The sequence below is a fragment of the Neodiprion lecontei genome, chromosome 7 (genome assembly GCF_021901455.1).
Source record: "Neodiprion lecontei isolate iyNeoLeco1 chromosome 7, iyNeoLeco1.1, whole genome shotgun sequence".
In the NCBI taxonomy this organism is placed as follows: Eukaryota; Metazoa; Arthropoda; class Insecta; order Hymenoptera; family Diprionidae; genus Neodiprion; species Neodiprion lecontei.
The window spans coordinates 20,241,976-20,256,282 of record NC_060266.1 but is presented as its reverse complement, the minus strand read 5'-3'; the positions used below and the strand labels follow the sequence as shown (position 1 = coordinate 20,256,282).

The 14,307-nt window shown below is 39.6% G+C and overlaps 3 protein-coding genes across 3 annotated transcripts; all 3 read left to right on the top strand.

Moving 5' to 3' along the window:
• The first annotated feature begins 1,053 nt into the window (after window positions 1-1,053).
• LOC107222534 lies at window positions 1,054-11,328 on the top strand. Its single transcript, XM_015661949.2, has 13 exons — window positions 1,054-1,194; window positions 1,412-1,783; window positions 2,374-2,598; window positions 3,378-4,678; window positions 4,897-5,267; window positions 6,330-6,552; window positions 6,917-7,136; window positions 7,225-7,519; window positions 8,606-9,131; window positions 9,416-9,786; window positions 9,884-10,106; window positions 10,483-10,702; window positions 10,792-11,328. The coding sequence occupies exons 4-13, from the start codon at window positions 4,204-4,206 to the stop codon at window positions 11,093-11,095; spliced, it is 3,228 nt and encodes a 1,075-aa protein (XP_015517435.2). The 5' UTR covers window positions 1,054-1,194; window positions 1,412-1,783; window positions 2,374-2,598; window positions 3,378-4,203; the 3' UTR covers window positions 11,096-11,328.
• On the top strand, window positions 1,423-3,456 carry LOC107222533 (UDP-glucuronosyltransferase 2A3-like). The gene is made up of 3 exons (XM_046746027.1): window positions 1,423-1,666; window positions 3,025-3,244; window positions 3,378-3,456. Exons 1-3 carry the CDS (start codon window positions 1,423-1,425, stop codon window positions 3,454-3,456), a joined length of 543 nt encoding a protein of 180 aa, XP_046601983.1.
• A 256-nt stretch (window positions 11,329-11,584) lies between the features above and the next one.
• Window positions 11,585-14,304, top strand: LOC107222535 (UDP-glycosyltransferase UGT5). Its single transcript, XM_015661950.2, has 5 exons — window positions 11,585-12,098; window positions 12,351-12,721; window positions 12,827-13,046; window positions 13,649-13,868; window positions 13,958-14,304. The coding sequence occupies exons 1-5, from the start codon at window positions 11,630-11,632 to the stop codon at window positions 14,256-14,258; spliced, it is 1,581 nt and encodes a 526-aa protein (XP_015517436.1). The 5' UTR covers window positions 11,585-11,629; the 3' UTR covers window positions 14,259-14,304.
• The last annotated feature ends 3 nt before the right edge of the window (window positions 14,305-14,307 follow it).

Below are 14,307 nucleotides of genomic sequence, written 5' to 3'. Positions count from 1 at the left end.
CCTTTGTGAGCTTGAGAAAAACGTCAAGTTTTTAAAAACGTTTAGTTTTTTATCAACCAACAAGCACGGATTGCATTCGCAAGGCCAAATGTTCCTAAGATGATAGAAATCGACGGATTTCATATTTCAAAGCAGATTGAGCCACTTTCGAAGTTGCGGTATTCGAAAACTTCAAATCGGTACGGTAATTTTCCTACATCATTATTAACCCCAGAACGATAACGGGGTTTGAAAAAAAAAACGCCCCACACGAATTGAAATTTCTCACCGCAAGAGAACAGCTTACGTTTTCGAAACGAAACACATCAATTCTTCACTACCTTTTTGGACCTGACGTAAAAAGTTTCTCGGGCCACGTGATTCTTCATTAAAAAACAAAAAAAATGAGACCCCATGGGACCCTTAACGATATGATGTACCCGAGAGATGAAATTTACAAAATGGAGCCGTTTTTTCACCCCCCGTTCTTGGGAATGGGTAAGGGAAAAAAAAAAAAAAAAACCAACAAAAATAGCTTTACCGTTTTAGGGTTAAACGAGACAGAATTAAATATCAAATTTCTCTTTTTTTCTCGGGTGTAGGAACTTCAGAGGATTTTGGACAAAGCAACGCAAGGCTTCATATACGTGAGGGTTGGAAAACAAATGGATTACTAAGTAGGTATAATTCGTATAAAATTCTTTGAAAATCGTTGTGGATTTTTGCTACGGTATTATTCGTATTTCATATCCAAAATGTCAAAACGTGCGTAAAAAAATATCAGCATGAACACATCAAGGTCGTGAAACATTTATGCATCGCATGATTACGTCAGCGAATCATCCGAACAATATTTTACCAAGCTATACATACAGGCATGGTGTTATTTTGAGTCTTGAACTACCCTCTGGCTATTTGCACAGCTGGAGGACAGTATTTGGAGATTGGAAGTGTCGTTTGAGCACAAAACACAGTTGAAAACACAAAAACCGAGGTGTACGACGCGGCGATACAGTGTTCGTCACCACTGGCTGTTCTCCCGATGCATTTTGTAACGTGAACCCGATCAACGATCCGGCCCTCGAGAGTTTCACGGAGATATATATAAACTATCTGTACGAGCTTCTGGAAGAAAATTAGATTTGTTATTACTTGAGATGACTCGTTGACCTGCTTTGCTGCCTCTTGCCGAGCGATTTGGAATTCCAGCAATAGGTAAGTGATTCTCATAATGTATACAAGCAATGTTTATCTAAATTCGCGTTTACGGATTCTTGACAATTATTTTTACGGACGAACATAACTCTACTGCAACAGATCGAAGACAGAGCGTTTATATCCGAGTTATAACACTCGTTACGATGTCTGTACCTTGAACAATAAATCAAAGAACCATCGTTCGCATCATACGTGATAAAGTTACTTGTCAAAGGTCTAGCCTCTATGGCCTTGACTACCCAACAGCAATACGGAACTGGCAACCCCATAATTCATTCGGATCCATCGCATTGGGAAAGTGGAATAGATGCTCTTGACAACCCGACATTTTGGCAAATACTATGCAACTTGATAAAGACGTGGAGATATCTGTACTGGTATAAGACGACCTACATGCAAAAGCAACAGGAAATTGCGAGAAAATATTTTGGAAACGATATTCCGGATCTTGGAGAGTTGGAAAAAAAATGTTAGTTTGGTTTTCGTCAACCAGGGAGCATCGACTTTATGCGTCACACCAAATGTTCCCAAGATCGTTAACATTGGTGGGATTCACATCCCTGATCAAATCCCACCCCTACCGAAGGTATTGTTGTGTAAAGGTCACTTTATATACAACGAAATTGAATTTGTACATGTGTATGTATGTTTACCTTTGTGTATAATGTGCGTGTGCGCCAAGTTATGTGTATTTGCGGATAACCCGAAAAAGAGAAAATTAGATTAGCAAACCGTATGAGCGTAAACGAAAGGTATGAAACGAAAAGGTTCAAAACGAAAGAGAAGTACGTACATAAACCCAAAAGAGTGAGGACGTCCGATAATACCCGAAATATAACAATTAATTGTAAGGCACGATTATCATTAAAATTTTTAATAGTATTATTATTGTTAGTGTGGTTAGTTTAATTGTTCATTTCAAAACCGTTCGATTGTTGTCTAATTGGATATGGTTATTTTCTTAACACATCTGTTATTAATATTGCCGGTACTTCGACGTCCTTTTTTGTTTGAATCGTCTCCTCTCCTCCCCACTGACTATTTTTATTTATTTACTTATTTTTATCGTGTTTAATAGTAGCGTCAACAAAATATTAGGATTACTTGGCACACTTCGTAGATTACTATTTCGACGAAACGAAATTAATCCACACTCTAGAATTACTTGAATTGTAGGACCTTCGGGAAATCTTGGACAAAGCGACGCAAGGCTTCATATACATGAGCCTTGGAACGAACGTCAAGAGCGTCATGTTGAGTAACGAAACAAGGGAAGAATTTCTGGCAGCGTTTTCGAAACTGCCTTACATCGTGATTTGGAAATTCGAGAACGAGATTCTTTCGGGCCGGCCAGACAACGTGATAACAATGAAGTGGGCTCCCCGCAGCAGTCCATCTTAGGTGAGTATGATTGGATCTCATTGACAGTTTGTTTTATCGATGCCCATCAATTCTTCCATCGACACTTGATTTTTAATTCCGTCTCAACATTTCTGTGATTCGAAAAACTCTTCACTTGCACTACGGAAGACGTTTGAATATACCAAGAAACAGTAAAATGTAGAATACTCTGGAAGACGAATAACCCCATTGTTATGTATTTTTGAAACCACGGTAATTGCAGCATCCCTCGTATAATCGTTCGTTACAAGTAACCGATACTGGGCTTTTCAGTTCACTTCAGTTCTCCAGTTCCCAATTATAAATATCGATACTACGAATACCAGGCACAACTTTCAAACCTGTCATGAATTGAACCTGAAAAAAAGAAAGGGCAAGAATGACTTAAAAAAAGTCCATTCAATGCTTCGATGTATGTCCGTTTAGCGCATCCCAATATAAAAGCCTTCATATACCAAGTAGGACTTCAGAGTACTGAAGAGGCAATCTTTCACGCTGTTCCCTTAATTGGTCTACCAGTATTCTCCGATCAGCAAACAGATGTTCAAAAGATGGTGTCGCTTGGCGTGGGGAAGAAGTTGAACATTTTCAACATCGATAGATTTGATTTAGTGAAAGCGATACAGTCCGTCGCCGGTGACGGCAGGTAGTTGGAACAAAAGACATTTTATAGCGAAATCTAATATCCTTCATCTGACTACAACAGGAGCATGAACTTTAATAACACTGATTGTTTCCAGCTACAAGCAACGAATTTCAATTATTTTCATCATTTGCAGCTACAAGCAACGATTGCTGAAATTACGAGATTTGATGGAAGACAAGCCGTACGATTCGTTGGAGAACGCGGTTCGGTGACGAAACACGTGATACGTCATAAAGGCGCTCCCGCATCTCCATTCGACGACAGCCGACGATCCCTGGTATCAGTGAAAAAACATGGACTTGATATTCTGCATTGCTACGGGGATTCTGGCAGTTTTCAGTACAACACTACTTGTGACGTACAAATTATTGATTCATGGTCTTCACGTATTTAACCATCAGCTGTCAGCCAGGACAAAATCTCGAATTATTCTTTATCGAAATACTAATAATTTTCACACATGTCCCCCCTTTCGTCTATTCACCATACGAATAATATGTTCATAATTTCTAATGAATCACCGTGTACTCGGATACATATTCTAACACTATCTGAAAGTCACAACCATTTTCTAATAATGCAATAAAATAAACTGAGAATTTGTCATTTATACGTGGACATGATGTTGAGCCTCTCAAGTTCACAACGGTACTGCTAAATGTTCAAGGAGGACGGATCGTACACGATTCACGAAAAGGCACGCACCTATATCCTTATCGAAAGCATTAAGCAATATTGCGACATAAAAACGTAACGTCTCTCTCACTCAGATTGTTAACCTTCCAGCATTGGTACGCATGCATACGTCTCACTCGAATACCAAAACGTATCAGCATCGAGTTAACCATCGACCAGATAAGGTCGTTATGAGTAGGAAATGATACGAGTACTGGCAACAGTGTAAATCGCGAAAATCTTCAGTACTTAGAGTTACCGCGTTACTTCGAACGGTCAAAAATATGTCGCGACACTCAATGATCGTTGCACTTATCCTGGCCACGTGTGTTTTACATCAGGGATTCACCTCGAGGATTCTCGGTGTATTTCCCCTACCTTCGATCAGTCATCAAGTCGTATATCGTGGACTGACGTTGGCGCTGAGAGAGCGAGGTCACGAACTTGTCATCGTTACCACGGACCCGGTCAACGATCCAACCCTGACCAACTACACGGAGATAGATGTTAGCATTCTTTATGGAGAATTCAACAAGAATTTGGACTGGGTTGCTCATCGAGAGACCAACACGTGGCTTGAGTCGATACAGACACTGGCGCCGAAGTTTATACAGGTTACCGAAACCGTGCTGGGCCATCCGGAATTGAAAAAGCTTTACTCTACAAACAGAGGGGAAAAGTTCGACTTGTTATTGATTGAGATGCTTGTTTGGCCAGCGTTGTTCGCTCTTGGTGAGCGACTCGATGTTCCAGTCATCGGTAAGCGTAATGATTTTCTTTGAGAAACTGGAAGCTTGAAATACGCTTTTCCTTTTACCGACTAAACGCGATTACTTACGAATGAATGCAAACGACAGATAAATTGCATGAACAGAATAGTTCTTACTGCAAAATTCAAGCTGCGAGGTGCGAAGATTCTTTGCGAACGTTTTATCAAGCTTGAATTAGTTCAAAACTATTTTCTGCGTTCTGTGAAGGTATGTCGTCGTTGGGTCTTAATGTTCAAATGCATTATGGAATTGGAAATCCCATAATGCCTTCTCATCCTTCGCATTGGGATGCCAAAATACAAGTGATTGGAAAGCTGACATTCTGGCAGAGATTGCAGAACTTTGTGCAGTTGTGGACATATCTGTACTGGTACAGAACAGATTACCTCCAAGCGCAGCAGGCTACTGCACGGAAATACCTTGGAAAGGATATTTCCGATATTGGTGAATTGGAAAAGAACGTCAGTCTGGTTTTCGTCAATCAGCAATCGTCGATTTCATTCGTCAGGCCGAACATTCCTCGAGTCATAGACATCGGTGGATTCCACATGTCGAAAGAGACGAAGCCTCTGTCGGAGGTAGCGTTATTGAAACATTAGAGCCATCGAGTAATTTCAGTAGATGATTCAACAGGATTTCCTAAGTAAGAGCAATAGAAAATGGTCATTCGATTCTTTTATTGTGGTTAGACTAATGGACGGTATATACTGAAACAAAATGCATTCAAAAGCTATAAATTTCCGTTTTGAAGCTAGAAATTTTTTTCCCTTCATTGCGTTAAAACTTAACTGCTCTACTTCGCCTCGCTTCAAATGAAGTTCTGTAGAAAACGATTGGCGAACGGTAACCACGTTTACAGGCGAACGAAATATCCGAAATACCAAAACTAAAACGCTGTAGTATCATTAATATATTCTCTGTGCTTTCGTGGAACGGTTTTTTGATTCGACCTTTTGTTTTTGAGAAATTAAGAGGTAACACCACTGTAAAAACAAGAAAAACGCTTTTCTAATTATTTTTTTTTCTTTGAGATGGAAGAACAGAAAATAAGATTGTAATATTTAAGGAAGTTATTAGAAGTATATTTAGGTATAATACAAAAAATTATCAACAAAATACACTACAAAAAAAAAAAAAATTGTTCATTTCTTAGGTTTTCACAATGGTGTTGCTTTTTAATGAAAACGTTCACGAAAGTCTGACAAAAAAAACAAAAAAAAAAAAAGAAACGCGATATCTGATGAAAAAAGTTGTTATTAGGCCTAATTTCAATTTATCACACATCCGTTCCACAGGAGCTTAGAGGATATATTGACGAATCTATAATCTCTTGGTTTTTGTAATTCGGATATTCCGTTCGCCTATAAACGTAGGTAGCGTTTTGCCAATCCTTTTCTGCAAAGCTCTACTTAAACCGACATACAGTAGTGAATTTTTAAGATTGTTTGAAAAACTTTCTTGTATTTTAAAGCAAAAATCCGCAGCTGTCAAATGCGTTTTAGTTCAATCTGTTTCACCATTAGTCTAGTCATAATAAAACATTAAATAAAATAATTATTTTCAACTACTCTTACTTGGGGAACCCCCTCAATCTATGAAACATATTCACTCGGTTATAATCTGTTACTTTTTGGACATAGGACCTTCAAAAGATTTTGGACAAAGCAACGCAGGGCTTCATATACATGAGCCTTGGAACAAACGTGAAAAGCATCATGTTGAGTAACGAAACACGTGGAGAGTTTATAGCCGCATTTTCACAACTGCCCTACATCGTTATTTGGAAATTTGAGGGTGACGTTCTTCCCGGACAGCCGGACAACGTGATAATCATGAAGTGGGCCCCGCAGCAGTCTATTTTAGGTAATTGTAACTAGGTTTTAATCATTTTTTAATCTGGTAAAAAATTGGTGGTTACCCACTTCACTTTGCTTTGAATCTTCGTTGACACTTCGATGCACAGTGTGTGATATTGCCTGTATCTTCTTTCCTAACCCTCGGGGCATACACTTATTTTTTCAATCACGAATCACACTGTGGCTCACGGTCACGGTTTACCATTTCGAAACTACTCATCGGATCAAGTTGAAAAAATTCTCCGATATTCTTCAAACATTGTAGAATCAGACCTCGTCCGATAGACCCTGTACGTGCTCCAAGTGTAGGAATCGAGTTTCAATGAATGATATCTGGATTATTTATTTATTTATTAACACTGTTTTATCAGCGCACCCGAATATAAAGGCTTTCGTATACCAAGGAGGACTTCAGAGTACAGAAGAAGCGATTTCTCACGCTGTTCCCGTGATTGGTTTACCAGTATTGGCCGATCAGGATACACTTGTAAATAAAATGGTGTCTCTTGGTGTTGGTCGAAATTTGAATATTTTGAGCGTTAATAGGGAGGATCTACTGGAAGCAATTCGCTCCGTTGTGCTAGATATCGGGTAGGCATATGTTTCATAGTCGTAAAAATTCGTTACGTAACTGCAGTGTGGCAGTGGGATGGATTTCAGTTACATTGATCTTTTTTAGCTACAAGCAACGGATGATAAACTTGCGGGATCTGATAAGAGACAAGCCGTACGATTCTTTGGAGAATGCGGTTTGGTGGACGGAACACGTGATACGTCACAAGGGCGCTCCGCATCTCCATTCGACGATAGCCGACGATCCATGGTATCAGCGGCAAGACATGGACTTAATTTTCATTATTTCATCGGCGACTTTCATAGCTTTGATTATAACACTATGTGTTTCATACAAGTTCTTGGTTTACAGTATTCATTTGCTCAATCACGATCGGCAGTTCATTAGCAAGCAGAAAAAAGTACGATAATTCAATCTGTGCATATTGTCACCTGTATGTTTTATGTAAATAAACAATGTTTCGGTGAATTTTTATTACGAAACTATGTAGGCGACCCTTTGCAATATGACACTGAAAATATCTGTTAGTACTCCGATAAAAATTCAGCGAAATTAAAGTGCATCGTGGAATTGTTGTTCAATCGAACTATAAGCAAATAATTTCGGCGTTGATGTGTGCTTCGTTCTAATGATACTTCGCCTCGAATCAAAACGAGACTATGTTAGACAAGATTGATTTGATGCTGGTGTGCCTGACATAGCAAAGTATTCAATTCGGAAATGGTGTTGGGAGGAATTAGGACTTATTCAAGTTCATGATTTCTTGTGTTGGCATAACGCTGAGCACTCAGTGACATCTGGTAACCTGCCGTTTCAAATTTGGTATTTTCATCACGCAATGGAAACGTGACATTTTTCGATAGATAAGCGTCGAATTATCCAAATTTTCGACACCGATTATACAAAATGTATGATTTGCATTACTGGTATTGTATGAACTGTATACGTGTGCATATCAAGTTTGAAGCAGCTTCACAAACGTTGAAACTTTGTGTCAAATGCAACCAATACAGTAAAATGGAATGCAAACACTTGCAAAAGAGATAGCATACGACTTGTAGCTTGTAGGTGAAATATACAACTGAGATTATTCATAATTATTCTCGATTTATAAATTGTATATTCATTATTTATCAGCCGTATGGACCATCAGTGTCTCACACGTATGCACGATACGAGTAGATCCATTAACGATGTTTACGAATTTTTTTTTTTAATATCGAATATTTCACGAACGTTTCTGAACACGTATTTATCATCATTGATACGGAGTAACATTTGGACCAATCGCAATCACACTCTAAACAATCAGCTTGCCCTGGAAATATCTGAACGCAAATGCGATAACCTAACCTAATCTGTGAAGTAAAATGGTTACTTGTGTGGCAAGGGCTCATCAAGGGGTCAAGGGACAAGTACTTATTGATCAATGCAAAGTGGCGTACGAGCCGCAAATAACGAATTGCTTTCAGAGTTACGTTCGCAGTCCAAGACAGTAGTTGGAAAATCACGGTGTGATTATTTCGGGCGGACGATAATGTCGCGGTATTTAATATCGGTTACACTGATCCTGGCGATCGGTGATCTGCATCAAGTATACGCAGCGAGAATTCTCGGCATATTTCCGATGCCCTCGTTGAGTCATCAGGTCGTATTTAGGGGATTGACTTTGGCGCTAAGGGAGCGAGGTCACGAACTCGTTGTAGTCACTCCGAACCCGATCAATGATCCGACCCTGAAGAACTACACGGAGGTGGATGTGAGCTTTCTGTATGATATCTTCAATAAAGAGACGGATTGGATCGCTGGTCGGAATGAAGACACGTGGCTTGGGGTCCTAAGGAGAATCACACCAATCTTCATGATGATGACCGAAGGCGCTCTTGGCCATTCGGAAGTACAAAAGCTTCATGCGCCGAACAGTAGGGAAAATTTTGACTTGATGTTAATTGAGATGCTTTACTGGCCAGCCTATTTACCCCTAGCAAAACGATTCGACGTTCCAGTGGTGGGCAAGTGATGATTATAAAAATAATTTTTAACTAGACCTACTTTCAAGATTCTGTAGGAATATTTAGAAATCAGTATGGTTTGTCAGTTTATGATCAAATCATTTCAGGTACGATGATTCTAGCTTGAATACGTCACGGACTCAAATTATAATGACTATGTTACAATTTGTCACGACATTTATTGTATTGCAATTTAATGTACCTGCAACAATGTGAAAACGCTTATTTACGACTTGCGATTATTTATAAATATAATCTCAAACAATCGATTATATTTCATGAAGGTATGGCGTCTCTGAGTCTCTCAGTTTATATGCAATACGGAATCGGGAATCCCATAATGGCTTCTCATCCATCAAATTGGGATTGCGGTGCGGCGGTTTTGGGAGACCTAACATTTTGGCAAAGGTTGAAAAACTTCGTACGAACGTGGAGATTTCTATACTGGTATAGAACAGATTACATGCAGAAACAGCAAGAGATTGCGAGGAAATACTTTGGAAATGATATTCCTGATATCGGTGACGTTGAAAAAAACATCAGCCTAGTTTTCGTGAATCAACAGACACCGATTACATTCGTGAGACCAAACATTCCCAATATTGTAGGTATCGGTGGGTTTCACGTGTCAAATCAGAGCGAGCCTTTATCGAAGGTATGGTTTTCGGAATGTTTGAATCATTAGAGGATCAAGCAAATTATCGGCACGTGTTTATAAACTTCTATTGTTACCGTATTCTTTTTTATTGCAGGACCTTCAGAGGACCTTGGACGAAGCAACGCAAGGCTTCATATACATGAGCCTTGGATCGAACGTCAAGAGCGCAACGTTGAGTAAAGAAACGCGGGGCGAATTCATAGCCGCGTTTTCAAAACTCCCGTACATCGTTATTTGGAAATTTGAGAATGACTTTCTCCCGGACAAACCGGACAATGTTTTTACCGTAAAGTGGGCACCGCAGCAATCTATTCTAGGTGATTTCACAATCCGTTTATTAACTAGAACATGAGCTGACTGATGGCCTAATTTCAATCTGCAGATACTGTGAATTTTTGGAAATGAATTAATTTTTTCATTTTGACCGCGATAAAAGACAGACAAAATATTTTCCGACGCCACAAGTCCTCAGGAACTGCGACCACTTCGAGGATAGCCTATTTTTCGCTATAATTTGAAAGGCTTTTCTGGACAATTTTCCACCACAACTTCCGCCACCTAACAACAACAGCCTTCCTGCCGAACGAGATGAAACACGTTAAAAATCGATAAAAGACTAAAAATTTACTCAACTTGTGATAGTACGAGGGTCGGATCACTTTTTCGAGAACACGCATCTCATTTTCATTTTAGCGCATCCTAATATAAAAGCTTTCATATACCAAGGAGGACTTCAGAGTACAGAGGAAGCAGTTTCTTACGCTGTTCCGGTGATTGGGCTACCAGTGTTTGCCGATCAGGACACACAAGTCGATAAAATGGTGTCCCTCGGTGTTGGAAAGCAGTTAGAAATTCTCACCGTAAACAGGGTGAATCTGGTGGAAACAATTGAATCCGTCGTAACCGACAGCAGGTATTTAAAATTTGTTTTACGGTCGTTAAAATTTATTAGACAACTGCAGAATCAGTCTTACGGATTTCAATTACGTTAATGATTTCCAGTTACAAGGAACGAATGTTGAAATTACGAGATTTGATGGAAGACAAGCCGTACGATTCGTTGGAGAACGCGGTTTGGTGGACGGAACACGTGATACGTCACAAAGGCGCTCCGCATCTCCATTCGACGACAGCCGACGATCCCTGGTATCAGCAGCAAGACATGGACTTGATTTTTATCATTTCATCTGTGATTTCGATAGCTCTGATTACAGCACTAGTTGTACTGTACAAAGTATTGGTTCACAGTGTCCGTTTGCTAAACCGCAATCATCTACCGTTTGACCAAAAAGACAAAGTATGTTAGATTACTTCTAAGATTTTGTTGCAGCAGGTAGTTGACGAAAGACATTTGTATAAAATAGATATTAAAACTGACGACCACGAAGTGAATCAAATACTCGAAAGGGTCTAACAGGGATCTCATGTCTATCCGATAATTGAACATACGCGTAATTCAAAGAGTTGCCAAATAAATGGTTTTGGAAATATCAACACACATTCGACACCGGCTTTATGGAAATACACAGTTTATTTGACCATTCCTGTACTGCAAGAAGTTGTGTTTTTGTAAGCGTTGTATTTTCTGTTTTATTTTTGCAGCTAATAAAATATCACGTAGACCTGATCCCTTGATAGTGATAATAATGTTTCACAAGCACAGTGCCAAAGTGTTCTTGTGCAAATATTTTTACAACATTTCGAAAATATTTTCGTCAGGTGGTGCGAATGTTTCTGTCACTACAAAAAGTTGAAATGAGCGACAAGCTGCTTAGAACCTGATGAGTTGTGCAAACGGTACGCCGCGCCATACCGTTCGTATAATTAACAGTGAACAAAGATGTCGCGTCATTTAATTACGGTGATTCTAGTCGTAATAATTTGTCAACAAGGATTCGCGTCGAGAATATTAGGTGTGTTTCCTGCCACTTCGATCAGTCATCAATTCGTATATCGTCAACTGACTCTGGCTCTGAGGGAGCGAGGCCACGAGCTCGTCGTTATCACCCCGGACCCAATCAACGATCCAACCCTTAAGAATTACACGGAAATAGATGTACATTTTCTTTATGAGGATGCAAATAAAATTGTGAATTGCGTTTCACCTCCAAATAAGACAACGTGGCTCGAAAAAGTGCAGGACTTAGCAGAGAAGTTCATGCTGATGAGCCAACGCATCCTAAGTCATTCAGTTGTGAAAAAAGTGTATGCACCGAACAGTGGAGAAAAGTTTGATTTGTTGATAATTGAGATGCTTTTTTGGCAAGCCCTTTTACCTCTAGCCAAACGATTCGACGTTCCAGTTATTGGTAAGTAATTTTCACCTGCAATTCCATTCTCATAGTTACCTGGAGATCATTGTCAAACAATAACGAATAAAGCAAGTGTCGTCGAATTATTGTGCGTACAGCCATTCGAGTAGTTGTGTTTGCACTAATTGCAAAACTCATGTTTCGAGTCTTGACACACGGTGCAATTGCTGTACGTGCAACGGTTTAGCGATAATTATCCATGGCTTGTGATAGATCCAAATGTAAACTTACCTATTACATGTCACAAAGGTGTATCATCTTTCGGTCTATCTCTTCACTTACAACATCGAATTGGAAATCCAGTAATGCCTTCTCATCCGGTGCACTGGGACGCTGAGATAAAAGTGCTGGGAAAATTGTCTCTTTGGCAAAGGTTGTGGAACCTTGTGTACGCGTGGAGATTAGTGCATTTTATCGAAACAGATTGTTTGCCCAGGCAACAAATGATTGCGAGGAAATATTTTGGAAATGACATTCCTGATATTGCTGATATGGAAAAAAATATTAGCCTCGTTTTCGTCAATCAGCAAGCACCGATTTCGTTTGTGAGTCCAAACGTTCCCAAGATCATCAATATCGGTGGATTTCATGTCTCGAAGCATATTGAGACTCTGTCACAGGTATCGTTGTAGAGATATTTCAACCTTCCAACGATTCGTATACTAAGATATCACAAAATAAAATGTAATCATCGCAAAAGCTCAACCTTTCTGTCTTGGGCTTAGGACCTTCAAAAGACTTTGGACGAAGCGACGCACGGCTTTATATACATGAGCCTTGGATCGAACTTTAAAAGCACCATGTTGAGTAATAAAACGCGAGGAGAGTTTCTTGCCGCGTTTTCACAACTGCCCTACATCGTAATTTGGAAATTTGAGGATATTCTTCCTGGCCGACCGGACAACGTGATAACCATGAAGTGGGCCCCACAGCAGACTATTTTGGGTAACTATGACAAGGTTCCAGTGCTGTTTGATTTCATTTGGAGAACTCGATGGTTCCAACTAGATGCTTAGAAACGCAACTGAACTCAAGATACGTTATTAGTATTAGTTGACGCGTTGCAACTGTTGCTTTGAAAACTGTCGAATTGAATGGATGGTGAAGACGTCGATGCAGGTTCTGGCTTTTGTCACCGGCAACTGATAATGGTACAATAAAGGTCACGAGACAACCTCTTTCAGCAGCATGACACGATTGTTAAGCGTCAATTTATTTCAAATCCTCAATGATGACGCCGTTAATTTTTAATAGTGCCAATTTTGCTTCTCAATATTGTTGACAACTGAACCTTTTCAAGAAATAATTACCACATGATCAATGCACATATTTTCCTTCTTGTTCAAGTATCTTACTCCCATCAACTCCCATAACACTGGGTTCCAGGTTATACTAACAAATATTAATAACACTGTAACTGGTACATCTACCAACTATTATACCGTGAGAAATTTTTTTACGCATCATATTACCGATAACTAGAATGAAGCAGGAAGAAGAATGACGTCCGGGCATTGGATTTGATATCTTTATTACTGTCTGTTCAGCGCATCCGAACATAAAAGCTTTCATATACCAAGGAGGACTCCAAAGCACAGAGGAAGCAGTTTCTTACGCTGTTCCAGTAATCGGGTTACCAATTTTGGGAGATCAGTACACTCACGTAAACAAAATGGTGTCCCTAGGTGTTGGGAAAAAGTTGGGGATTCTCACTTTTAACAGAATGGATTTGGTGGAAGCGATTCGATCCGTCACAACGGACGTCAAGTATGCACAACATGTTTAACGGTCGTTAAAATTCATCACGTGACTGCAGAGGCAGTCGTACGAATTTCAGTTATTTTCATCATTTGCAGCTACAAGGAACGAATGCTGAAATTACGAGATTTGATGGAAGACAAGCCGTACGATTCGTTGAAGAACGCGGTTTGGTGGACGGAACACGTGATACGTCACAAGGGCGCTCCGCATCTCCATTCGACGACAGCCGACGATCCCTGGTATCAGCGTCAGGACATGGACTTGATTTTCATTATTTCTACCGTGATTTGGATAGCCTTCAGTATAACACTATTTGTCTTGTATAAGTTATTGGTCTACAGTATTAACTGCAGCAAGGATAATCGGCAGTTGATGAGCAAAAAAAAAAGAGCATGATAAATTCTTCTACGGATATTGTCGCGCTAAGAAGATCATGTGAATTGTT